Genomic DNA, 27,240 nt, shown 5'->3' with positions numbered 1-27,240 from the left:
TTTTTAGTGTTTTGGCTGAGTTTGTGCTTTGGGAATTGTCTATTGTTTCTAGTCTGTCATTATACAGCATTCTTGTTCAGCACGCGTGCAATGACCACGCTTGGCTGACTTCCGAATGCTCACCGAGATATTCCCGTCACGAGTTGGTTTAATTATTGGCTTGCATTAAACCTATGAAAAAATGATATTTTTTTAATAGTAAGTAGATTTAGTGTGTAGCACTTCTTGATTTTTTTGCAAAGGCACAAGAAGCACGAGAATTGATTAAAAATTGTGAGTTAAACCTCTATGTATCACGCGATGGCCCGTCTCACTGTACCAAAATTATTATATCTCGGTGAGCATTCGGAAGTCAGCCAAGCGCGGTCATTGCACGCGTGCTGAACAAGAATGCTGTATCATGACAGACTAGAAACAATAGACAATTCCCAAAGCACAAACTCAGCCAAAACACTAAAAATCTTCAATGTTTACTCAAGTTTGGGCTTATAGAAGATAATGTCACAGTCTTTCAATGACCATGAAATTCAGAGTCCGGGTAGTTAGTTAATCAATTGTGGCCCTGAAAAAATTTGAAGGAAAAAAAAACTACGAATTTTTAAGAAAATGCTTTTTTGGTGAGAAGGACTCTTAAACGCTGACAAACGTCAACAAATAGCGAAAACTATAATTTCTATATGTTTGCTTTGCTCGAAATCGCGCGCATTTACAAGGCCGTAAAGCGGTTTGCTGGCTTGCAAGGACCCATTTGTTATAACGATGCCCAAAATAAAGAGATGAATCTCATAGTTTGTTAGATATAATCCGTGTAAAGTTTGCTTATCATTTTCGCATAAATTATGACCCAAATTTGGAAACCGCTGAATTTCTCGAATTGGGTCTTTGCGATTTTGGTGAAACTCTGTTCAGCGCAAGGCACTAATGCGCACTATGTGTAGCCGAGAGATTTTCACGAAAAAATGCCGGCAACAGCAGATTTTCGACTCAGACCTCAAAGGGACGTGGCATTATAACCACGTGACATTTACTCCGATCGCCAAAAATTTTATGTTATATTGTAGATTGATCTATATGTTATCCATTCTATGTGTTAGACTTACGATAAAAGTAAAGGTGGGGATACCAGAGAGCTTCAAAGTAGGATGGTACCACCCCAAAAAAACTGGGTCGAGTCACCTTAAGTGTAATTTGTTTACAAGAAAATAATGGCCTATATTGTCACCCACCCTTCTGACCGTCGTCTGCACAATGCTCATCTGCATTAATTTTTTAGTCTGTGTAGGACATCAGTGTTACTGAAAATGTAGTGGTAGCCAGTTTAGGAGCCCATAATCCCAAGCAAACAACTATCACGTACTTGTGTCACGGCGGTATCACCGACCAGTTTGTTTTTAGAACAATTTTGGTGCTAATTGAAGTTATCTGTCAAGTGTCACAAGCCAGTCAGCAAACCTTACAGCCCTGAAAGTGGTATTTTTTACCTTTCAATGAGGACCTTCAGTTTTTCTTTTCCCATCTTATGCTTTGAATGAGCTCAGAGATGGAGTGGAGCCCACATTTTCGCGAGAAAAAGTGTTCTCCAGTAAATGTTTCAAAACATTTTACTGGTCCGTGAAAATGCTGAGACATAGGCCAAGTATGGGAGTTGCTTGCTCCTGATTATAGGCTACTGAGCAGTTTTACTGTAGTTTCCTTCTCAGACATAATTTATTTAGGCTTCTGCCACATATTCAGATTCCTTTCCCGTAAAGAGATGCTTGATAAGCTTTCCCCCGCAGATCAGTTTCATGAAAATTCTAATAAACACTGCCTTGAATTTTGCTTTCTGCTGTGTCTTTTTGTCTTGAGACCAGGGAAGAATCAGGCTTTTACGTAGGCTTTTGTAGGAATGGATGGGGAGAACAAAAACAACCAGCCTACTTCTGCCCCCATCTCCCCCCCCCCCCCCCCCCCCTTGCTGAATAGGGACTGAACAACCTTCTATGTAAGGTAAATGAAAAAGGGGAGAGAGACTTGAAACTCTTTTAGCCTAAGCATCAGGCTTTTCTAGGGGGAAGGGGGGTGGATAGAGAAGGAGGCAACTATGATTTTCGTCTTGTTCGTTCCTCTCTCATCCTGATTAAGGACTGCTCAACCTCTCACCATAAATCCTCTATTAAGCCACCTAGAGGGCTTATTTATTTAAAAACCCTTTGAGGGGAGGGGGGCTTAATGGAGACGGGGGGCTTATTTAATTTAGAGTAAATGAAGCTATCGGTTCTCCTTAAAGAACTAGAATACAAAGTGGAAAAGCTCAAGTACAAAAAGTTAGTGGTCATGCAGCCGAGAATCAAAAACAAATCCGAACTTCCAGTTGGTGAATGAACCAACCCGGATCAGTCTACGCGAAGTTTTACGGTCACAACTGATTAATACAGTCTATCATTTATTAGTGAAGAATACTTAGGGGAGGGGAGGGGAAGGGGGCTTATTCCCCGTGAAAAAAGGCGGACTTATTAGAGAGGAGGGGGGATTAATAGAGGATTTGCAATATGGAGGTAACTGAAATGGGAGAAGGGTTAGACTCAAAACAGAGCTTTTTGGAATTATGAGGAAACCTACAACAAATCGTTAGAATTTCCAGGTGTATATGTAAGTGCAGGCTGGAAATCAAAAAAACTGGTTACACTGTTTACTATTTCTTTCAGACGTTTGTGTTTTTCTTTTAAAGGGACAGGTTCACAGTTAAGCGCATGCTCATTAATTAAATTACTTTTTTCTAATTTATTATTAATCCTATCGGTTAAACCCACTCACATGTATCTCAGCGATCTCAGAGTGTATTTCAAAGTAGAAGTATATTTCAGAGTAACCTGAAGTGGGATGTAGGAGGGTGTCAATAGGGTATAGCCGAAGTCAGTAAACAGCTAAAAAGACACTAGTTAGTCAGTAAGCAGCAAAAAACCGTTTAGTCAGTTAATTGGCATGGTTGTGAGTCCTGCAGACGTTAAAATTGTTTATAGGGTGGGGTTTCCAAATCAATCACTAACCTAAGACTACCAAGTTCTCTCCAACTTTTCCAGTATGCAATGCACTGGTTTGCAATATTCTTTAACAGTCCATCAAATCAGCCTGATAAGAATTATTTGTTACAAATCCAGCCTAACTGACGCCCTGATTTGTCTTCCATGGTTGAGCCTGGAAGACGGCACCACTCTCCTCTTCATCCTCTTTCTGTGAATAAAATTCTTGAACAAAAGCGCTCAATGACATCTGAATTTCTGTACACAGTCATCGACCCGCTTCTCATTTCTAACACAAAATTCTCATATTCTCCAATCTAATTGGCTATTGGCAGCCCTGATTTCAGCATTAATAGGACGATGTAATAGGAAAGTTCGTGTCATGCGTAAGCATAATTGGACAGAAAAATGCAGTATTCGCCATTGCACGCGCACTCTTGAATGCGTTCAAAGTAAGGTTAGGGAGTCGGTAATAAAACTTCTTGTCCAATTAAAAATCTGTAATTATACTTTTCAGGGGATTGAACAATTTGGATTCTCGCTTAACACGGTTGCAATTTTGTTTTATCGCTCATAAGATTACAGGCGGAATTAGATTTCATTCAGTCCTATTACGCCGGATTATAGACAGTACAAACACCTATTTGCAAGCAAGCAAGCAAAGAGGTAGGGCACTGAGACAATAAACCATGGTTGTATCAAAACGAGTTCATTCATTTCTTTCATTCTATCTCACCATATCGTCTTTTTATCTCAGAAAGTTTTCATTTGTTTGAACCAATTAATAATTTTTTTGGTCTACTTCGCTCTGTATGCGCTTAAAAAATTGTCGGTTTTTATACGCTTGTGAGTTAATATTTTGTGATTTATTCGTTTACGATAGTGAAAAAAGGACTTTATACGTTAAGCAGTTAACTCCATTGGCACCCTCATGGAGGAGTACTAAAATCGCAGAAAAAATTAGTGAATTATGCCAACACTAGCAACGTTGAATTTATTGTTGACCCGAAGGTTTTACTCCATGGTTGATTAATTTACAGCTATTTGCACCTAAGTTGATCAAGTGACTGCCAGGAGAGTGTGTAGATTGGTTGTTTTGAATAGACAATACAGAATGTCAGAAAAACAGCATTTTGATAAATGAGCATGCGCTGAACCGTGAACCTGTCAAACGGTTTTTTTTTCTCGAACTACCACCTCATAGTTTAAAGCGGCTCTCTACTAAGGTTGCTGTTCAGTCACAGTAGTGGGCAGTGGCTCGGGACATTTTGGTCAGTCTTACACCAAGTAGTACCCCTGCTCGACGCCTCGCAAAAGGCCAGACTAGTAGAGCGAACGAAACGCGAGCGCGCGTAAAAAACATCCCACGCGAGAGAAGGCGACACGCGGCGGGAGAGAGAAAAAATCATTTTTTCTCTCTCCCCACCACGTATCGCCCTTCTCGCGTGGGGTGATTTTCACGCGCGCTCGCGTTTCGCTCGCTCTACAATCCCTGAGGAAAAATGGGGGACTACTCGTAGTCTACAGAAGGTTGCTCCACAGCCGTTCTTTGTGTCGTCACGCAATGCTCCTCCCCACAAAGATTGGCAGTGGAGCAGACAAGACGCCTCGCGATGTGTTCGCATTTATGTGCTATACACGTGGAGTTTACACGGAAAAAACATGTCCGGGCTGAGAAGGTCTCTCTCCTACCCTTTTTGCCACATATGACGTATGACGTAGCCTAGGCAACTGGCCTCAATTCCCCGCGCGGGAATTTGTTATTGATATGTGATGATAGTTATTTGGTTCACTGCTAATGTGCCATCCTTTCTTACGGTTCTTTCGTCAAAATGAGAAGCAATATTTCGACCGGTAGATTGCGATAGGTATTACTCTCTTTCGGTGAAAAATGGAGTCAGAAAACGGAGTCAGGTAAATGTTCATCTTAGTGGTAATTTTGGTTTGTTAAGGTTCAGTGCGTTGAGCTTAACTTGTACGTTTTACTATTTTTAGTACCGACAATTTCACCGCTTCCGCGGTAAAAGCGAACGACCAAGCGATAGAGTATATTTCAAGCATAGGTGAGTCGCTAAATTTGAACGTCTGTTTGTTTAAAAGATTATCTAACTCGTGCATACGATGCTGGAATTGTAAAGATGTTTGAACTAACCAAACAAGCTTACTGCTTTTGATGTTTCGAAGAGCTCACTGCGGGTTGTAAATTTGAGTTCTTCGGGTTATTTAAATGTCTTTACTCTCTTAAGAATCCAGTTATCAGCAATCATCTCGAGAAATATAACAAATCCAGTTGTAAGCTCAAGTGAGCTTACATCGTTAAGTTTAGCTTATGTCGCGCGCAGCCGAGGCCGTTCGGTTATGGCGGAAATTTCCTAATGTTGTGCAACCTAGGTTTTTGTTCGATCTTTAAAATTACAAAACGTACTAATGCTGGAATTCCAATGCGTCTAGGCTTTTCGGTTTAGAATGCTTTAGCCTAGAGCCAAAAAGAAATTTGCATACTATTTAAAATTGCTTGAGTTACATGCATCGCCGGAAGGGCTTCACTCGTTACTCAATAGGCTTATTAAATTTGGCTGGCATAAAAATGTTTAAGTCTGTCTTCCTCTGCCACTATATCGGCAAATGTTGGCATTTAGTTCTTCGGAAAAGTTATTTCAGTTAAACTATTGCAGCAAACTTTGAAACATTCTATGAAAAAACGCCTGAGAAATGGCAAATTTCATATTCCCTAAGCTTATGGTTAAGAAAATAAAAAAAAAATTCTCAAAGGGGCAGGTTATGAAAGATTCGAAATGATGCTTGTAATTCTTGGCTCACGCCGTATGTTTTTAATTTACCCAAATTATCCATGAATTTGTATCATATTTCATATTGCCTCAAAGTTAACCAAAATGGAAACAACAGATTGTTTTTTTAAAGGTTGTGGAATGTTCGTTGCACTTGAGTAACTGGAGAATATTTTAATATCCAGGTTACACTGTTCTTTATCAATGTTTCTAGTAGGATTTCTTTGATAAAAGAATTATATAATTTACACAAATTCTTGGGAAGAAATAAAAATTACTTGTCACAAAACACAAAACTGATTGTCAAAAATTTGAAAAGACCTTGGAAACCACAGACAAAAGAGTTATTTCACTAAAAGAAATAACAATGCCCTTCATTAAAAATCCTGCTTAATAAGTAACACTTTTAAGAGGATATGCAATGACATTCCTTATTAAAAGTTTTCATCAACTAATTTACACAACACATGTTCCGTATTTTTTTGATCTGGTTTTTAGTATACAATTCAAAGTAACTTAATTACCCTTGTACAGTTCTACAGATAATACATGAAGGCTGGTCAATAAACAATGTTACATTTTGTTTATTTTGTAAGCCCCACAGAAGGGGAAGTGAATATTAGAAAATGAAAGTGAGTATAATATCTGTAGGCATCACCTGTCAAATCATCAAATAAAGAATTCATTATTAATTTTGACTTCCTAATTTTCTAACTTGTAAGCAACCTTTTCTATTTACATGGTATTTTCTTGTACATATTCCTTTTTTACTGATATAATCACAAACATTACAATTTGAGCTGCTTTGTGCTTTTTGATCAGTTTACCTCATTTTCTATACACTCACAGTTCTTGCATATTCGCTGCCCATGCACAATAAAAAAGAAAACTTTCATGGTCAAATATTGCACCTGGTTCCTATACAGTTCTGAGATTGACAGTTTTAACAAAATTTCAAAAACAAAATGGGCACATAGAGTTCCATGTGTTTCTGTGGCCTTTAGACTGTACTGTAAAGTGCCTCACATCACATTATATTCATTCAGTGGCATTGGCTGTATGGGATCAATCCCAGACAATGAAATCATGACCATCTTGTACTCTCAAATTACTGGTAAACAGGGCTCAATTGGATATGCAACTGGATTTTTTGTTGTGTGCCTAAAAATAAAAATTCAGGTGTAATCACACCTGTGCGCCATAAAACCCAAAGCACAGTGCAACTGACTTGCTTCTGACCATGCTTACTCGAACTAGAAAGATGTTAAACAGTAGCTTCATGCAATGAAAGTAAAAGTAACGTAAGAATAGCACAACCAGGCTCTAAATAGTAAAGTTGCTTTGTTTTTCTTTTATCTGTGTATGCTGAATTCGTCCTTTCCCCCAATGGATTCCACAAACTCGAATGACAGTTCATTTTCATTTCCATGTTTTACTCCATCCCAGACTCTTCTGCAATAAACACATGCAAATATGCTACGAACGAAACACATGCTTTTTGCGCAATGGACAGTTATGTTGAACGTTAAGTTTTAAGGTCAATCAAAACAAAAACAGTCAGATTAAGAGCCTTTTTTTCCAGGTAGGAAAGTTTTTAAGTCATATCCCAGTTACATGTAAGTCATTGTGCATTTTACAAATTCATCAAAGATTAATTTTCATTCTCGTTCGACATACTCATTGTTGTCAGTTTTGAATTTTTTTTTTCAAGTGTAAGTTTTCTTTAGTCACAACTGTACTGTCAAAAAGAGAAATATTATTAGTATTAAAAACCACAACACTATTACCGCACTGCAAATTGGCTGTGTTTGTCAATCACACAACTGAAATAATAAACATGGCACTGTTAAGCTTTTTACTTTTTCTTTTGAAATAGAATTGCTCCCAACATTATAACCTGTGCTCCTAAAATTTTCAGTTGTGCACCCAAAATTTTGGCAGTGCACTTAAAAATTTACATCTGGTAGCACAAGTGCTCCCAAACTCAAATTTAAACTTTGAGCCCTGGTAAATACCACCTGGTGATATTTTTCAGCATCCAGAAATAGAACTTATAATAGAGGTTTCATGTATAGAGTGTTTTCACATGACATCATGGCGGCCATATTGGTTTCCTAAAACAATGAAACGGCGGCCATGTTGGTGTCCCAAACTAAACCTTTGGGAATTGAACTCTTCTTCTTATGTGAACACTTTCTTTTGTTGCAATAAATTTGCATAGGCAATCTTAGTAGTGGGGAGTGGAGGGGTGCAAAAAATCGTGTCCTTGGTCTGAATACACTGTATAAACCTGTCTTTTTGTATATTGAAGAGGATAGCCATGTCCCTGTCAGTTTGTTTAGTACTATTACAAAATTGTATTTGCACTTTTCTTTGTGGCTGTCACATTTTAAACTTATCTTAGTGTCTTTTGTCACCATAATTTATTTTCATCTGTTATGTTGCTGCTTCAAGGCATCAACTTTTCTTAAGGAAAAAGGAAACAGCTAACTAGCAAGTACTAGGTTTCCTAAAGCTTCTCATGACAAATTTTTCTGTTATATTTTCTACGAAACAGCTGATGAAATATGGGAATCACTGTTATTTGCTGACTCATTGGTTACCACCTCTCAAACTGGCAGGGTAAGTGTGTGTACACAGTCAAACCTTTATTAATTTTGTGACCACCTCTCACAAGTGACAACCTCCCATAAGAGGCTACTGTAGTGTCCAAAACACCAAAATTTTTTTCAGTCAAATCCTCTGAACCTGAATTATAAACAACCACCTCTCATGCCGTTCAGGGTACAGCTGTTTTGAGAAACGTTGTTGGAAGAAATGTGCACACAACAATCCCGAAAGTTAATACTGGATACGGTATGATCAATACACTGTTTCTTGACACTGTAGCTGTCTAACCTACTTTTGTTATGTTGCTTTATTACTCACAAACATACATATGTACCATCCATGGTCTCTCGTGCCGCTCTTCCTTATTTCTTTGAAAAACAGTGAACTCAAAACCACCCACAAAACCTTTTGGGATTGTCACGTGCACTTTTTCTGACAACCTTTCTCAAAATAGTTGTATATCAAGAATTTTCAGTGACAATGTGGAACTGTACTTAATAAATGTAACTTATGCATTCAATGAATAATTTATTGATTATTATTACTGTATCTTCAAAAACTTAGATGTGTCAGGACCTCTTCTTTTTAGTGACCAACTTCTTTAATCCTTTAAGTCCCAATAGTGACCAACATCAATAATTATCTCCTAACATTATCCATACACTCTCAAGAAATACATCTAAGTTATGAGAATTAATAAAATGATCACCCAAGAGAGAATGCCTTGATCTATTATCAAATTCTCTCAACTAATTCTTTAAGGAAATGTATAGAGATCAGTTTGGAGAATGTGTATGTGGATACTGGGGCTTAAAGGGTTAAACTACCATTAAATCTTTGCATTTTGGGTGGTTACTTACATAATGTACAAAGTTCTGTAGTTTTTTATTAGTCTCTCCTTCAGTTACATACAGAATGAATACCACAGGTTAAGATAATTTTGTCATTACTTGCCACACACATAATTAATGAGAATTGTTCTGTACTGAGTGTTTACAAAAAGTGACGTAATACACTGTACTTTTTTATACTCTTCATTAAAGGAAATAGGTGAAATGACAGTAACAGTGGAAAATGCCACTTGGAGAGGAAAGCCATGCTATCTTGTTCATGCTAATAGCCATGGAAGTGTTGATCAAGTACCTATAGGCACATCTGTCACAGGTACAGTGTAGGTACAGGCCTGGAGGGTACTTTTGGAATTTTTGGGTGGGGATGTGTCACTGAGACTCTGTATCACTTAGCCTGTACTAGACCTAGTTCAGATGAATTTTGCTACCCTATTTGAAAGTCTTTATCCAAAATATCAAGGGTTCCAATTGTTTCTCTTTGACTTCTCACTTCAATTTCCGTTTGTCAGTTATGATGCAAGTCAATTTTTTGCGATTGTATAAAGCCAGAGATGGACAAAGGTTCCAAGAATTATTTTGATACCTATTTGGATTGCATCAATAATATCTTGTCCTTGTTTTTTCAGCTTATGTTGGAAGAACACTTCAGACATTCGAACAAACCCACTATGAATATGTCAAGGTACATTATTTGAGAAATTGCAGCTTTTGTGAATGAAAGTTTATTTCATCAGTGATATGCTAATAATTAATGGTAGCTTCCTATAATAGTCACTCAAAGTTACAGTATAGGTTTTTTCAGGGTTGATTGACTAATTGTCAAGGAACTTGACATTGCTTTTATCCTATCATTGCGGATCATCATATATAGCGTGTGCAAAAATAGTTGGTATCCTGAAATTTTTATCCTATTAAATTTTTACTATTATGCTTGTTTTTTGTAAGAGCTTGTGGATGTTAACATTGTAAAAATTAACAAATTTTAAAATTAGCCAAGGCCAAAAGCGAAGCTCTTGTGGTAACTTACTTTCTGAAGTTAAGTTTTCCTAGCCTGCGATGACTTTAATACAATAACTAGTCAGTGGAGAAGTCTAAAAAGAACACATCACTTTGATGAGTTGTACACCTGAGCCTGTGATACAGTCATGTGACACTTGGCAGCAGATACCCTATTTTGACAGCTGTCAAGTGGTCATGACATGGTCAAAGTAGTAGACTTTTTACATCTGCTAACATGAAGGGGCAGATGTACGTACCTATAGAAGATTCTGTCAGAACACAAGAATAGCCAAATTTTCTTAACTGTGGTGCTCTGCTAAAATATAATAACTTTATTTTGTTATAACATATCTCTCTATGTTGACATCAGAAAGCTCTTAGAAAAAACAATTCAAAAGAATCTACAGCAAGGTGCCAAAATCAAAAGGCCACCCTCATTTAAATTGTATGCTACATACATATATGTAAAGTAAGGGAGACCAGCTATCAGTTGCACTGCAGATCTGCACCTAACCTGACAAGATTGTAGCCCCAGTTTGCTCCCCACTTTACCAAACATTTCTGTTTGGTAAAAGCTATAAGAAAAATGCGATTGAGTTAGTTTCTACATAAATTATACTGAACTTTTCTCTTTGTTCTGTTTAGATACCAGATAACCCACTAGATAAGAAAACTCTGATAGAACTTGACGAGGATGGTTCATATTCTGTGAAAAAGACTATTTCACAGGGAGAGGTCTGTAGCACGTATTAGATATTTTACCTCAGAAAATAGCTGAAGTTGACAGGCAGCATAGTACTTTCCCTAATTTTGTACTGAAAATATTTTTTGAAAGAGGGGAAGTTGGTACTTGCTGTATGTGTCACCTGTATCAGGTTCAAATGAAGTGGAAGTGTTGTGTTGATGAGTGAGTGAAATTCATTATTTATTTTATTTTGTTGGCCGAGTTGGTAGGATAGATGGGCAACGGCCTCATAGGAAGATTGAGGTACTGACATTATAATTGCTAGCACCTCGTCACAGCAAATCAGAGCTTATAATCGTGAGTCAGAGCAAGCTGTGTGTCAGTGGGAGGTGCATGAGGAATGTAAGGCACAAATGAAACCAGTGGCACTGGCTAAGAGATTTAACATGTATGTTCAGCATGGATGACTGGAAGAACATTACCTTGTAATATTAGTTACAGTATAAATAGGTATTTTATGAACACACTAGCTGCCTGAATATAAGCATCATCTAGAGGGTGTATAAAATGTACTTTCAGGAAATGCAAAGAACCGATACATATTACAAAAAGGACCAGTTTCAGGGCTTCATATCTGAAGGTCAGTTGTTGCAAGATTTATATCTAAAGTTTAACATTTTATTTCTCCAAAAGAGATACCTGTAAAAAATAGAGGTGAAGAGCTGAGACATTCTGTGGGGCATGTAATAAAACACTGTGTGGACTAAACATGTAAGCGTTGTTCTCATATGCTACCAATGTAACTGTGGGATAACTGTGCCGCCATTACTAATTGGGGAATTGCCTCCTCGGAAACTGTGATGGCTTCTGGGAACATACACCACTGGCAATGAGAAACGTTACAGGTCTTTACTGCTAGTACAGGTGCCTGCAAAGTTGCACTCACTTTAGCTTAGCACCTGCACACCAGTGGTAAAGACTTGGATTGCCTCTGCTACCAACAACTTTTGTCCTCACATTTTGGGAACTGTATCCCATGATATCTTATGGTATCTTATCGTGCAATAAAACATGCATAGTTTTACACATTCTTTGACCACCAAAAACACCAGGCACTTTGGCTTTATTATCCTCTAACTTATTCATTTGTAAACCATTTGATGTTCCATGGTTTGCAGCTGCAGTGCGGAAGAGTTCAAAACCTGCGTGTTTACATATTTGAAGCAAAAGACAACTCAGCACCAAGCAAAACTCTTACTTTTAACAGACCAGGATCAATTCCAAGTGTCCTACCTCTAATAAGGCCCTTGAAAATTTGAAATCAAGAAATATACAACAAAAAATATTTATTACTCGTTAGGTGATGAGCTCAATATGTTTTTCGTTTCCTTTTTTCAGGGTCAAATCTTTTGCTGCAAAGAATCATGGCCAAGAAAGGTGTTCCATCCGATCTAACGTTCGTTGCTTTTGACTCAACAACCAGTCTTTGTACATCATCATATGTAAGTCTGCAAAAAAAAAAAAAAAATTGGTGAAGTGTTATGTGTATGCGTGTAGTAGCACCCCTTAACATAGCTAAATCACAAGGATTTAGTATCATCCTGAACTGATCTACAATCTTGGACATCATGTATGGGAAAATTATACCCCTCCCACGGCTTCATCCTTGATTTAGGGGGGATAAGTTGGGGGGGATTCTGTTCAAGATTGTAGTCTCCTTCGCAGCGGGGTTACGAGTTCTTAAAGGTGGTAAGCGGGAGAAATAGGAGGAGATTATGCAATAAATAAAATGCGTAACATTTTGAAATCGATAAAGAGCCAAGAAAAAAAGGGGGGCGGGAGCCCTGTCTCCCTCTACACTCAAGGACAGCAGCACTTGAAAGTCGCTAATTTTCTCTCCTCCCTCCGCGTGTTACCTTCCTCGCAGAGGCAATTTTCGCACATGCTCGGAAACGGTTTTTGTTAAACTACGTGATTGTACACGGGCTTGAGCGGCTCTTTACCCCGGCCGCAACAAGGCAGTTCGGGAAATCGTAAAGACACTTTTAAGTACATTTCTTTGCCGTTTCTTGTACGATGAAGAGGTGAAATTCCCCAGTGCGAGTTTTTATGGAGGATATAAACACATAACGGGAATTTTGTTCTTTCTCTTTCTGAACTTCGAATAATTCAGTTATTGTATTTTAAGGTCGGTACACACTAGGCGAAAAGTTGCAGCAACACGTTGCGGCGACCGATCACTCCATGTGTACAGGTCGGGCGACTAGTTGCAGCAAAAACGTGAGGCGACACGTCGCAGCGACAAATCGCTTCGTGTGTACTGGAGAATTTTTGTGAAAATCTTTGTCTCCGCAACAGAATTTTGTCGCTACAACAAGTCGCAAAAAATCAAATCAGACTGAATCTGTGCGACTTGTTGCGGCGACAAATTCTGTTGCAGCGACAAAGATTTTCACAAAAATTCTCCAGTACACACGAAGCGATTTGTCGCTGCAATATGTCGCCGCGACATGTTGCTGCACCTTGTCGCCTAGTGTGTACCGACCTTTACACTTTTATTTGACAAATTTTACCGGCTGAAATAATCGCTGCCGTCGCTGTCATAGTTCCTTAAGCTCAGAAGTGAATTGAACGGAGAGATCCTCTAAGTTAGGCTCTGCACCTCTCCTTTAACTTATAACAAGTAATCCCCAGCTGTACAAATGGTGCACTGTTGTTTACCTTACATTGAAATGCTAATTCTCCAACAGAAAATGCTCGGTAAATCTAGTCGGAAGGTTGGCGGACAGCACGTAAATGTAACAGGGCTTCAAAGAACAATTCACTCAATACAGGAGGCTCCTACAACCTGGGAGTCTTATTTCTTATCCACTGGGTAAGTTCGAATTAACTTTAATATCCATGCTTCTTTAGCCAAAAACCAAGTCTTAGACAACACTCCTGGTCAGCCTAGAAACCAGTGTAGTTCCTAACTGATCCTAACTTGCTACTAGTTTAAGAACCTAAAATGGGGTGATATATAAACATTTCGTGGAGGCAGCGTGGCTGAGCTGTCAGAGCGCTGAACTTCCAATCCGGAGGGCTCGCGCGAGTTCAAGTCCTGCCCTGACCGCTAGCTGAATTTGTTCACGGTACTCCCGAGTTGACATCCTCGGCCACCCTTGTAAACTGGTTTGCCAACTGGTTTGCCTTCTACCAGCTGGGATTTTTAACATTTCTCTGATTTTATTTGTGTCATTATCACTGAAAAACACTAAAAGGAGAGAGTATAATTAAGTATTTAATTTACTTTAATTTAATTCGTTGTGCAGCGTCGTTGCACAGAGTAAGAATTCGTGTAAGTAGATACCATTACACCCGAAACTCAAACTTAAAGAGTTCACTTAATGGCGTTGCAAATGGTTTTGGGAAGCGTTTGCACCAGGTATAATAGACCTTGTCACGGTTTTCGACGTCATCTTGACGAGTAAGCAAACATGTGCAAAATTACAGTGTTTGTATGAGAATCTAATGTCGGATAATTTCCGCATAACGGCCTTTCTGAAAAAAATATAAATTGTAAACTAAGGCTACAAAAAATTTTGGGTGCGTATCTGTGCTTAAGTTTCTTCAGACGCTTTAGACTTTCTTACAGACAAATGTATAGAAAATTTAAAAACGTGGCTGCAGGTCTTCTAGAGCATGTAACGCCCTCAAATTTTTTCAAAGAATCCTTAGGAGTGAAGCTTTAGTTTACAATTCATATTTTTTCAGAACAGCGGAAATTCTACGGAAATTATTCGACATTAGATTCTCATACAAACACTGTAATTTCTCACACGTTTGCCTACTCGTCAAGATGGCGTCAAAAACCGTGACAAGGCCTATTAACTAATAAAGAAGCCTTGACTGTGCTCTGTGCTGTCGGAAAGCACGCAGCAAACGGCAGAAGCACGAAAGAAGTGTAGGGGGAAACACGTGGTAGAGTAGTCGAGTGTTCCTCCCTACTTCTTGAGTGTTCTTCCCACTTCACGCTTTTTCAACCAATCAGAGTGCGCGTTGTATCTGAACTTTGTTAAAATACATGTATAACAGTCTGGAACACTCACTACATTTTAGTTTTAGAGGTTTTGCTACTTTCATTTCGATTTTATCGGTCAACGTTTTGAATGCCTAGGCTTCTAAAGTTTTCGTTTGGTTCCATTTGACAGAACAGCTAAACGCACAAGTTTTCAAGCGGCCGAAAATTCAAGAATCATTATACGTTTCTGGGAAACTGCCCACCTACCCCTTCCCTAAGCCAACATTTTGCCCTAAGTGAGAAGTTAAGTGTTAATGGTGGCTTATGGGAGAGGTAGGTGGGCGGTTTCCCAGAACCGTATACAAATTCATCCAGTACCGTGTGAACCTAGCCTTTTGACTGCCTTGCCAAAGGCATTATTAGGGAGCTTTAGCAACGACGATGACGACGGGACAGCGACAACAGCACAAAAAAAAGGAATGGGTTTGTTAAGCAAAACAACAATTTTGCACATGCATCACTCTTTTTTGTACATTTCTTTGCCGTCACTGCTCGACTACGACGTGAAAATGCCTGATTTCACGCTTTTTGGAGGACGTAAAGAAGCGACAACAAATTTTTCTTTCTCTTTCTAAACTTGAGTGCGGTCCCCAAGAAATAAACTGTAGGGAAATTCGCCTACATTTGACATTTTCAGCGGAGTGGAATAAACGCGACAACGTTTGAAAAAGCGCGAATACCTTTTCAAAGTGACGTTTTCGCTGCCGTCGCCGTCGTCGATGCTAAAGCGTCCTATTATTAGCCTGCGTTTCAGCCGGCCCGTGCACATGCTGTCTTGAGTGTCAGCAACGCGGGCTACATCATTATTTGCTTTCTGTTTTTGTATTCTGTAGGCATTTGGCAAGTAGAACACAGCTTGGATCGCAAGTTACTATGACCCTGCTAAGATTACCAGAGGAACATCAAAATGAAGGTAGGCTGGCTGCTAAGTGACATTTGCTTGGGGTTTCCCAACACAGTCTTTGTAGCCTCACTACAGGCCTCTCTGCATATTTTTTTCTATAAGCTCTCCTTGGTTCTTCTTCTTTTTGAGTCGGTAGATCAAATCATTTACCTTCCCCAAAAAGTTCCTATGGTACTGTTTACTCTGTACAAGTCGGTTAAAATTTTTGAGTTTGTGGATAAGATCCTAGGGTTTGGCAATTCAAATGAAACCTCTCCTGCAGAATATTTCGTGTGGCTTTATTTGAATTTTGAGTTTTGGCGATTGTGACAAATTATCTAACAAAGTTAAACACTGTGCATGTTTCTTTCCATTGTCTGTAACTACATGGTGTATTGATTTTTGTTCCATTTATTTGTCAGAGTCCGAAGTGTCAGAGGAGACACCAGTAGTCAAACCACTGAGATGGGAGGAAGACATGCAGTTGTTTTCACGTTTTTTAGACCGAAAGGTAACACTTCTTGCAATTTATTTGCGCATTTAATTGTCATTCAGTGTGCAAGCTTCATAGATTTTCTCGTCGGAGTCTCTAATGCGTGGCTATTAGTTTTTCGTAAAATCCAACTAGTGGTCTATTATCAATGCTGCGTTCTGATTGGTTGAGCTACTGTTAGAGTATATGTTATAGCCCACTAGTAGCGAAGAGCGCCGGATTTTTGGCGGCAAAAAGGGATTTACGTCCAGCTTTAACCAGCTAAAAGTTGTTTTGTCCCGATATTTTTGACCAACTAGTTTGATTTTACTGAAACAATTATTCCTCTGGCCCTCATGGCCTCTGAGTCAATAACCCATTCGGCCTTCGGCCTCCCGGGCTATTGACTCAGATCCCATTCAGGCTCGAGGAATAATTGTTAAGTACTTTTTTACAGATCGTTCGTTTGCTTTTGCAGTCGCGATACTCACCAACTGACATCCAAACTTGAACGAGCCTCGTAAACTAAATTTTAGCTTCAGTACTTTACCCCCATTCACACATATCGGGGTATTTTTGAAAACGGAGATTTTTCTCCTTTTAAGCTTTCCGTCCACACGTCAACGGCGGTTTCGTGCACTAGAAACGCCGCTTTTCGAAAACGCGGTCCCAGAGTTGATTTTCTTTAAAAAAAAGGGTGCGTATTTTTTTCGTGTGGACGATCGAAAACGCCAGTTTTCAATACGATGACGTCATACATCATACAACGCATGCCCTGTAAAGGATGCGAATGGAAGGGCGAAAACCATTCGAATACGCTACGCGTGGACGCGGATTTTTTTTTCGAAAATAGAGACAAATCTCGGTTTTCAAAAATATCCTGATACGTGTGGACGAGACCATTGTGTTCGTCAGTTGGCCTTTTCCGAGTTCCCAAAACTCTCTCTTTCAAAACGAGGCTAAGTGCAAAAGTTTTCTTGTGAAAATGAGTTTTATTTGTACGAGAATAGGTAAATCATTTTCATATTAATGACCTCGCCCTTAGCCTCACCTTGAAACAGAGGCTTAGGGCAACTCGCGAATGACGTATTGACTAACAAACGACTTCGTCAACTGACAAGCAAACTTCGTTTGTATTCGTAGGCGGAGTTGGCTGACGATCATGCTACTTACATGAGAAGGCACCCCGAACTACGTGCCCTACTTGCCGACTTTCTTCAGTTTCTGCTTCTCAGAAAACCTGATGACGTCACCGGCTTCGCCTCCGAGTTTTTTGGCGCTTTTTCCACGGCTGCGCCGTCTGCACCCTCATTTGCACGTTCATCTCCAAGCCCTGCGCGGCCATCCTCTTCGCCTTAGCTGGTGTTTTATGCCATAAACCTCCAAGTCGTGTTTAAAATATACTTTTCGAAATGATAATTATTTGTACAGAAGAATGAAAGTGTAAGAATGAAATCTGTTATATTTCCCGCTATTTTGAAGACCTGGATGTTTTTGGGTACACTGTGTACAGTCTCGCTCTGTTGAGGCAAATTTAAGAACCCAGGGCCATCACTTATACAGTTCAACAGAAAACTAAAGCGTTGGGATCTCTCATCATCTCTTGAATGTTTTCCATCGCGACACTAAAAAAAAATATTGCTCCAAAGCGAATTGAAAGTACTTTCACATTCAAAATCAGCTGAAGCTGAGGCAAGTATATTACGGTTGTGTCTTCTCACAGTCTCTATGTTGAATTTTGTGAAAGCTTTGGACTGAGTAGTTCTTCAGATCTCCAGTTTTTTCCTTGCCCTTCACAATGTACTTCTATAAATTTCAAATTATATATATGAAACAAAACCTGATGGAATCCTTCAAATTATCTATCATTTGTGTGCACATTGTGATATATTCAAGGAATTTTTCGGTGTATAGTTTTTAGTATTATGTCTGTGGAAGAGATCAGCAAGTCTTGTTGCTTTTAAATCTTTTGAACCGCTAAATTTTCCTCTGATGTTTGCGTTAGTTTCTTATCAATTTCGTTTATTGGCCGCTGACGAGCGCCAGAAACGGTGACGTTACTGTAGGCGATTTACTTTAACGAACTCTGTGAACGAACCCAAATCTTGGTCTTTCAGTAACAGTAAACACACGGAATCTTACTTTTACAGTTATTTCTGTTCTCTTGCTCTATTTTTCTTTCTTTTCTCAACTCTATTCTGTTGTCTATATAAGATGCGTCAAAGGAGACGATAACTTGGTGTAAAACTGAATGCAAAATACCTGGTATCACGTTTATAAACGTTTATTTAACTCTCCCTGGCGTCCCATGTCGGGTAATCCGGGAAATTTGTGGAATTCGGAATCCTGAGGTTTGGAATTCGTAATCCAGCTCAAGGAACCCGGAATCCATGGCGTGGAATCCAGAATCCAAGATTACCTTCCACGGGACGACTCCTTGAATCTATTCCGATACTGTTTTAATTGCTTGTTGATTACTGCTAGTTGAGCAGTATTAAGTGTGGATCAATAAAGATGTTTTTGGACCAATCTTGGAATGGAATTCATCCATAGTTTGTTATTGGTTATTGATCAGGTGAACGCTGCGATGATGAGAAGAGTTCTGTTAACTTTTTTTCCCGTACGTGCTTGCGTGGCATCGCTGGCACCGGTAGTTCTGACCCGTCCCCAGTCCTCCTCTCTCCTTTTAATCAGGAGCCATTATCACACATTTGACTATCCGATACGATGGAAACAACCCCATTACAGGAAAAAGTATTCAGTTGCGGTGTCGTATTCCCATAGTGTCTTGAAAAGCATTGCGCTTGGTGGAACGCAAATCACTTAACAACATCGACTGATTCGTTAGCCAGCGAGAATGAGCCCTCCCGTCTGAACGTCATGCCTCAGTTTTGCGAACGTTGGATAACGCTATCCACCGGATAAATCACCATCCAGTGGATGCGAATACGAGAAACTAATCAGTTATCCTTTGGATACAGATTTATCCAGAGAATAGCGTTATCCAACTTTCGAACAACTGGCTCCAGACGTCTATTTAAACTTAAAACTTTCACTCCAGTGCTTACGAGAATCAACTTACTCCATCCACAGGTGTTTCGAGGCTCGCGCGAGAATAGAGGAATGGCTCGCCACAAGCGAGGCGCGAGGCGTCATAGGAAGGGAATGAAAGTGTACATTCATTAAGGCGCCGTGGTTGGTACTGTAGAGACTCGAGAGAGACGCACAAGGCAGTAATGCGGGGATTGTGTTTTAAAATAACCACTGCCCCTTAAACTTCGGGTATTACTAAAAGACGGCCTTACTAGGTTTACCGTTAAGTGTAAAAAAAAAAAAACCGTTACGGCGTGCAGACCCTGGAAACCCCTGGAATAAATAATTAAATCCACTCATGTAGTCTTCGTAACAGAGCCATTATCTAGGCATTTCCCATGATGATAATTCGTCTTTAAACTTTTGAAAGTGATACCAAAGTACGAATAGAGCGGGTTGAATTTGGAGAAAATATAAGGGCCTTTTTTCCCCACGGACGAAGCAAACTGTCCGTAATAATGAGGTGTCCGTATGAAGCGACTGTCCGGAATAGTAAACCTGTGCCCATATTTTAAAAAAAATGCAACTCCTCAGCCCCAATCTAACGCACAGGTTTTATGCTCTGTTGGACTTGTGGTTTAAGTTTGGCTCTTGACGTCATAGAACAGAGCTAAGTAGGACGCCATTAACTGCAATATCGTTTTGCGAGGCTGGTTGAAATGTGCGCAGCTCGTTAGCAGAGTCTATTTTCCTTTTGAAAATACAACACTGGAAACCAGCTCTACTTTTCATTGGAAAAATGAGGCCTTGAGAATGAAGATCAATGAAGGGGAGGGGTAGAAACGAAAATAAAAAATTCTGTCGAGATTTACATAAAGCGGGAAAAATATAATGGTAAAACTTACTCTATTTAATTGAAAGAGCGAATGACGCACGCATCATTCGCAGCTCAGTCATTTTTTCGGATTTGTTTGACCATTTTAATGGCGCGACCAAAAAAAAACAATGTCTCGCTTGCTTTTTAACTAATATAACCTGTTCTTAATTGTCTTGGTAAATAGCAGATGACAATAAAAGTTCCTCGAGAAATGGAATACTGAAATGTATATTTATTTTGTAACAAAAAGGGCGAATGAGAGAGGTTACTTTAGCCACAATTTATTTTATAATCAGAAACATTATGACTACACATTAGTATATAGACATTGTTCTACACCCCTGTTTCTACTTCATAATGTTTTCCTCTAATTAAGTATTCTAAAGACTTTCTGTAACTTGGGAGTCTCCATGCAAAAATAAACGCGTCAGCGGCTACTTTGGTAAAAAGTAAAAGGTCAGTTGTTCTCAACAAAATATTCAAACTTAGTTCTTCTTGTATGCTGGTTGTCTCTGTATACAGAAAGAAATAAAATACTCCGATATGAGGAAACGCTGCGAAAAGCAATATCGCGGCAAGATAAAACGTCATGATTATAAAATTCCGGTCAAACGTTCGGTAACGAACAGGCTTTCTGAAGGGGTGTTTGTTACCGATACTGCGGTGTGGAGAGTTGGTTGAATCATAACGAGAGAGACTTCTGTTGGTGATGATTTGATGCTGTAAACGTCCTCTGAATGCCCTGTACATACATATCTGAACGAACGCCAAGACCACTGATATTAGCGTTGAATGTAGCGTTAAGTTGAGTTTGAAAAAGACAATCTGATCAAGGCCTAGAATGGGGAGGAAGCTATACACGGTGAAATATAACCATGTTACCAAAACGCAAGATATTACGGTTTTCTTTGTTACCCAGGTTTTGTATCGGTAGGGGCACTCTATAGCGATAATTTGGACTAAAGAGAGCATCAGCACCATAACGAAAGAGGCGTTCAGCGATGCTGTTGATATCACTGAACCAACCAGAAACAGTGTCTGTGAAATGGCCTGGAATTCCTCACTGGCTAGAAAATAGCGTCCGAGAAAATACATGGCGAAAAACGGTTCCACAAATAGACCACAGAGAAGATCGGCTACGGACAAACCAAGGACAAAATAGCTTGTTGGTTTCTTGAAGTATTTCAGCGGGTCTTTGAATATGGCCGTGATCAGTAAGATATTTGCCAATACTGTGACCGGGCTCAAGATGGCCAATGTAAAAGCAGATCCCAGCTCGCAGCGCGCGTATATCATCTTTGCAAATAATGTATCAGTTTGATTTGTTGAAGCGCCCGAGCTTCCATTTTCTTGGCTCATTGTGGCCGCTATTGATTGATCCTTCGCCCAGAGATCCCTAATCCGATAAACGTCTTTGCCTGGTCATTGCGAACTGTTTTAGTTTCGTATCAGAAGTGCGTGTTTCCCACGTCACCCTTGTTCATTCGTCTTAATCTATTTACAGCTTTTTTTTCTTTCCACATGCAATCGTTTTTTTCTCATCAAGCTACGTTTGTTTTTACTTCCGTAGACGCCTGTTTTTAGAGCCTTTTCATTCCTGTTGCAAATGAAGCCTGTTAAACTCGTTTTCATTCTGTTTTAATTACAACCCATTAGATCGAGCCTTTTAATGAATTAATCCCTAATACAAAAATCCAAACTCGTAAATATATACTCCTACCACCATGGTTTTTAACGCGAGGGGGTTAATTTTAACTTTGCTTTATCTCAATCAATCAAAAACGTTCTTAAAATGAAAACTAGTTTCATAAGCTCGAATGAACTTGAAAGTAATTACGTGAACAGAATATTCCCTATTTACAAAAGCAGAGAAATACTTTTAACAAGGAATATTTAATTTCAGCCGGAGGCCGAAGCAGAGCAGGTGCATCGATCACACTGATCATCAATTTTGTATAACTTTCTCTTTTGTTCATTGATTTAATCTTTTCAAACTGGTGCTCAACTTAAGCCAAAGCATTGATCGATAAAGCAAAGTAGTTAAGATCTGGCTCAAGGCCTAAAAAAATTAGGTAGCATACTACTCGATCGAGTAGTAGTCTATCTCAGCTCACTTCAAGTTTGAACTTCTATCCGCGCGCATTAACATTTCTTAACCGTGCCGGTTGATAGATCACCTTTGATCCTCGTAGTCATTCAAAGAAAGCGAAAAATAACAAACGGTATTATTCACCTTAAAAAGATGCTATTATCCTCAGACATCTGATATCTCCCTTGGAGACAAATTTTATCCTTTTAGATAAGATGATATGTAACATCAAAATCGTCTTTCCGTCATTTCCGTTCCTTTCTGTTTATTATTATTATTATTATTATTATTATTATTATTATTATTATTATTATTTGCAATCCTTGGCTTGCTTGTTTAATCCCTGACCCATGGACCATGGACCTTGGGTACCAAAGAGTTCACTTAGGGCCTGTTTACATGGAGTGGGGGGCCCCGGTCTAGTGGGGTTGGTTTCTTTTGTTTTCACGCTCTGGGGGACACAAAACAAAAGAAACCTACCCCACTAAACCGGGGTCCCCCACTCCATGTAAACAGGGTCTTAATTGACAGACTACTTTTCTGAGGATATGAGTTGTTTCCAAAAGAGTAAAATTTTGGAGCTCTTTGATTATTATATATAATTATTGTTGTTATTATAAATTTTAAATTATAATACAATAATTTTATTCAACTTTAAAAATATGTACATAATTTACAGAAATATTTGAAGTAAGAATTAAGCACTATACTATAATATATAAATCATAAAAATACGATCAATGTGTCAATAACGATTAACAAATACATTCCTTGCGGCTCAGATGCGATCAATAACTCTTTCAGGCGGTCGAGAGTTTTAAATTAAGTCATTACAAAAGAGAATCATTCGTCTCTAATATTAAAAAGAAACAAGTTAAAAAAGAATAAAATCTCGTATTCCTAAATTCCTAATTCTTTAAAAAGTTCTAAAAAAATTAATTAATTGATTGATTAATTCGGGCAGGTTCTGATATTTTTTACGATCTGTAGATCTGTGTCAATAATAATAATTGTTATGATGATGATGATGATGTTCAAGTTTCGCAGTACGTGTGCGTGTTTGCTGTACTGGATAGGGATATCCACTAGGCGGAGTACGGCCAGTCCTCTAAGCTTACCAGATTAAAAAATCGTCTCAATTTATATGCCGAGGCCAGAACAGCTGTCTTTTGCAGGTGTAGCTGCAGCACTCGACCTCAATCGACAGGTCTTTCAGAGCCTTATCGAGGTTGCTCTGTACATATCCCAGCGATCTAACAATGATTGCAATAATTGTTACCCGCTTCTACCATAACCTGGAGAGCTCTATGGCCAGGTCTTTGTAATGGTAACCCTTCTCCCTGTACCCACTCTCCCTCTTTTATCATTATCATCATCATCATCGTCGTCGTCATCATCATCATCATCATCGTCGTCATCGTCATCGTCATCATCACTATCATTATTATTATTATTATTATTATTATTATTATTATTATTATTATTATTATTGGACAGCCGAAACAGCCGCTCTCAACCAGAAGCTAGAAGAACTGCGATTTAATAATCATTATCATAATAATGATTATAATAGCGAGGTTCTGCAATACGTGTATTTCTAGTAATAATAATAAATCACAAGCCAGAGGAAAAGCAACAAGACAAACAGGGACTGCAATTAATTATCAGGAGGGTTTGAAAACGGAGAAGGGATGACAGAGTAGAAAGTAGGACGCCAAGAGAGGGGGGAAGTTTTGTAATTTATTCAATGGGAAGAATGGAGTGGTACAGAGTTTCTTAGTGTCGCGGACGGGTGCAATCGCCAAATGGCCTACTATACTATAGTCAACACTCGCCTTGCGGGCACCCCGATGATACGGACAGCAGCTAAATTCCAGACAAAAATAAATCGGCCTTTTGCATTCGTTGATCACGTGATCAAATTTCGGTAAACACGAAAACATAAAACAAATAGGCCTTTTTGCATCAGTTGATCACGTGATCAACTTTCGATAAACACGAAAACAGTTCGCTTTTGAAAAAGTTTGTTATCACGAGCTGGAAGAGCATATTAAAATTAGTTAACATGTAAATTTTCAGCCGCATATCTCAAGTAGCGATTACAACGGCCGCTTTTCCTAGTGCGTAATCCACAGAGGCAAAGTGCTATTCGTGAATTTAAGGCAAGGGTGAGACACGAAACCCCTGACAGTCCTTCTCGATGGTTACCTAGCCCACCGATGAGGGTTCCCTCTGTGAAAAGGAAAAGGCGAAGAGTTGAGAGTCTGCGCAATCCGGCTGTGCGCTGGTTACGGTTATAAATCACCGCGAGAGACATTATTATTATTATTACTGTAAATCATCTCTTTATTTTGTTCACTCAATAAAAGACATTGAAAAGAAATTACAAGGTGTTTGTGTACTGAACGTTGTGCTTTTTGATTGTTTGCATCAGTGCGATATTTCAGAAGACCTTATAGCAAAATGTTTTTCAATAAATCGCTTGACAAGACTATCACTTTTACGTTCGTTTTTTGAAAAACAACGTACAATTGTACTCGTACTTATTTGCCGACTACGATATAAAGCAAAATACAAACAGTAATGTCGGCAGACTTTGGAATAGATGCTTTGTAATGTCATAGTATTAAAAATCCTCTCATGGGTTAGAATTATTGTTTAAAAAGGTGGTAAATGTTCCTGAATATTTGCTGGGGGGGTGATCCGTAAGAATCGAAAAATTCCCCCTCTTGCTCCTTGGTGAAATAAAACGCCACCCAATGCGAACCTGGTTTGTCACTCGTATCCACATTGGCAATGTATAAAGCTGGGTATTGCGAAACACTTGCAGGCAGCTTGTCTGAGGGATACATGCCTTGAAACACACCTCGTGTAAATTTGTCCTTTCTCAAAGTAAGGGTCAGTTGAATGGTGTCCATTTTCAGTTTGTGTAGTCGTAGAGAACGTTTCGATTCAGCGTAGACGACAAGGTTAACGGTGTTGGCCCGTACTTCCGAGAAGTGAAGCTCCAAGCGTGGGTTTCCTTGTTTTATATAAGCTCAAAATGATCTCCCAGGCAGTGATGTGGGGTCAAATCAAATGCGAATAAGGTGTAACAAGAGCCATAATCACTTCTGTTTATCTTATTGCCCGTATCCTGGGAAATCTTTCCAGTTCCAGAGAAAAGACTTTGATAGCAGGCCATCACATTTTGACCACCAGCGGCGTGAAAATTCAGGAACAAAGGTTCTCGGGGAATTTGTTCTCCGTCAACAAAGACCGCACCCACTTGAGTTAAATTGTGGTGTTTGAACTTGAAGGGGTCGGTACGGTAACTCCCATTGTAAGCCTCGGTGTCCGCTTGGGAATGTGACCCAGAAAGATGTTGTCAGGGTTAAAACTACTAAATTCTCTTGGAATAGAGAGCACTTTACAATCGATTCTGCGGATGGGATACTTGGCGCTGGAGTGTTTAGCGCTGTATGGCCTAGAATGATAGAAGAGGCAACCTTGACTGTGCGTACAAACAAGATGGCTTCTGTGATAGCCACTTTGAAATTAACTCCGGCTGCTGAGGACACAGGACAACACACATTCTTGGCTCGGTTCAGTTTGATTCTTAAATTAACCCCATTGAGCATTAACCGGTCTTGGAAGAATATATCGCAACCTCAGAGTTAACAGTGAAAAAGTCAATGTTGTTGTCACGAAGACATGATTTCAGAAACTCTGTTCCTTGATCTGCTTGCAGTTTGGTGTGTTTGCGACCAGTAGAAAGGATCTTTTGGAAGGCTTTGACCAGTTCTTGACCTTGTTTTGTCTTCAAAGGTAACACAAAAGCGTACTTGCTGAAGATATCTACACAAGTCAGTAAGTATTTATATCCTTTGTTGTAGCGACTGAGATTTTGAAGATCGACCAAATCCGTTTGAAATTGTGCATCTATTCCAGAAACGATGACTCGACTTCTCTTGTAGCGTCTTTGCCCGGGGTTGTGAAGTGTATAAACATCTTGCTGACCCAACCAATCTCGGACTTGTTTACGCGATATCTTGTTCTTTCCTTTCTCTTAGCCTGCTGTACAGCCGCCCCTCCCCTCAAAAAAATCGGTTTTGAGGGGAGGGGCGGCTGTACACAGGCTACTTTCTCTTTGACAGCTCTGTAAACAGTATCTAAACCACCTAAACTTGCGGGTTGACTTGGGTCAAGATAAATGCTGGTCAGTGTTTTCTCCATCACAGAACCCGGAATTTTGTACGATAAAGCTACCCCAACATCAGGCTAATACGCAACGAATGCGGTTAAAGACATGTGTTCGAATCCAAAAGTGGACGAAGGAGGACAGCACCCCATCACTGATGATCACTATGAAGGTTCAAAGTCGAATGATTTCTTTTCTCTTGGGTGAGAAATGAAATAATAGTTCCCATTCCTCCTCGGTTAATGCTAGCTGATCCGCGAAGTTCAAAAATACCACCAATCATGAGCACCTCAGACCTCAGAGTAGAGTTCTTTCAACTTTTCTAAATTCGCACCCGGCAGGTCTTTAAATTTTTGTTTAATCTCTTCCATTTCACGTTAAGACACTTTCAATGTTTTGGGTTGTGTGCGGTACAGAGAAAAGTCGACTCGAAGGAAAGACAGAGAAAGCCCCTTCTTGACTAAGACAGAGACAAACACACTGACTCAAAATTTAGTCATAAACAAATTAAATTTTTATTACTTGTAGAAACAAGGCCTGTTTTGAATGTCATTAATTATCAAGTCAAGGTCCATTGGTTGTTCATCTTTCTTCACCGAAATCCTTCCATTTGAGCCATTTGGTCCTTAGTATAGAGCGTATAAAATACGGCTTTGAAGAACGTCACCCTGCTGGACAACATCAAGTCACATACTGAGCGAGGTCAATAC

At 39.3% G+C, this 27,240-nt stretch overlaps 2 protein-coding genes across 2 annotated transcripts; one reads left to right on the top strand and one right to left on the bottom strand.

Annotated features, from left to right (window-relative positions):
* Positions 1-4,758: 4,758 nt before the first annotated feature.
* On the top strand, positions 4,759-18,876 carry LOC140930411 (ciliogenesis-associated TTC17-interacting protein-like). The gene is made up of 12 exons (XM_073380096.1): positions 4,759-4,916; positions 4,998-5,065; positions 8,349-8,413; positions 9,445-9,565; positions 9,879-9,934; positions 10,897-10,986; positions 11,516-11,576; positions 12,335-12,438; positions 13,687-13,811; positions 15,830-15,909; positions 16,302-16,390; positions 17,495-18,876. Exons 1-12 carry the CDS (start codon positions 4,894-4,896, stop codon positions 17,708-17,710), a joined length of 1,098 nt encoding a protein of 365 aa, XP_073236197.1. The 5' UTR covers positions 4,759-4,893; the 3' UTR covers positions 17,711-18,876.
* Positions 18,877-20,528: 1,652 nt separating this feature from the next.
* On the bottom strand, positions 20,529-21,738 carry LOC140929361 (uncharacterized). Its single transcript, XM_073379159.1, has one exon. The coding sequence runs from the start codon at positions 21,618-21,620 to the stop codon at positions 20,595-20,597; it is 1,026 nt and encodes a 341-aa protein (XP_073235260.1). The 5' UTR covers positions 21,621-21,738; the 3' UTR covers positions 20,529-20,594.
* Positions 21,739-27,240: the final 5,502 nt, after the last annotated feature.

Source organism: Porites lutea, chromosome 3 (assembly GCF_958299795.1).
Source record: "Porites lutea chromosome 3, jaPorLute2.1, whole genome shotgun sequence".
NCBI lineage: Eukaryota > Metazoa > Cnidaria > Anthozoa > Scleractinia > Poritidae > Porites > Porites lutea.
The sequence above is the reverse complement of the archived record's forward strand: the minus strand, read 5'-3'. Positions and strand labels throughout refer to the sequence as shown.

Excerpts from the sequence above, each read along its gene's own strand:
- LOC140930411 (XM_073380096.1), top strand. The coding sequence starts at position 4,894 with ATGGAGTCAGAAAACGGAGTCAG. Across the intron at positions 10,987-11,515 it reads AGACTATTTCACAGGGAGAG|GAAATGCAAAGAACCGATAC; the intron begins GTCTGTAGCACG and ends ATGTACTTTCAG. Across the intron at positions 16,391-17,494 it reads CACGTTTTTTAGACCGAAAG|GCGGAGTTGGCTGACGATCA; the intron begins GTAACACTTCTT and ends TTGTATTCGTAG.
- LOC140929361 (XM_073379159.1), bottom strand. The coding sequence starts at position 21,620 with ATGAGCCAAGAAAATGGAAGCTCGGGCGCTTCAACAAATCAAACTGAT.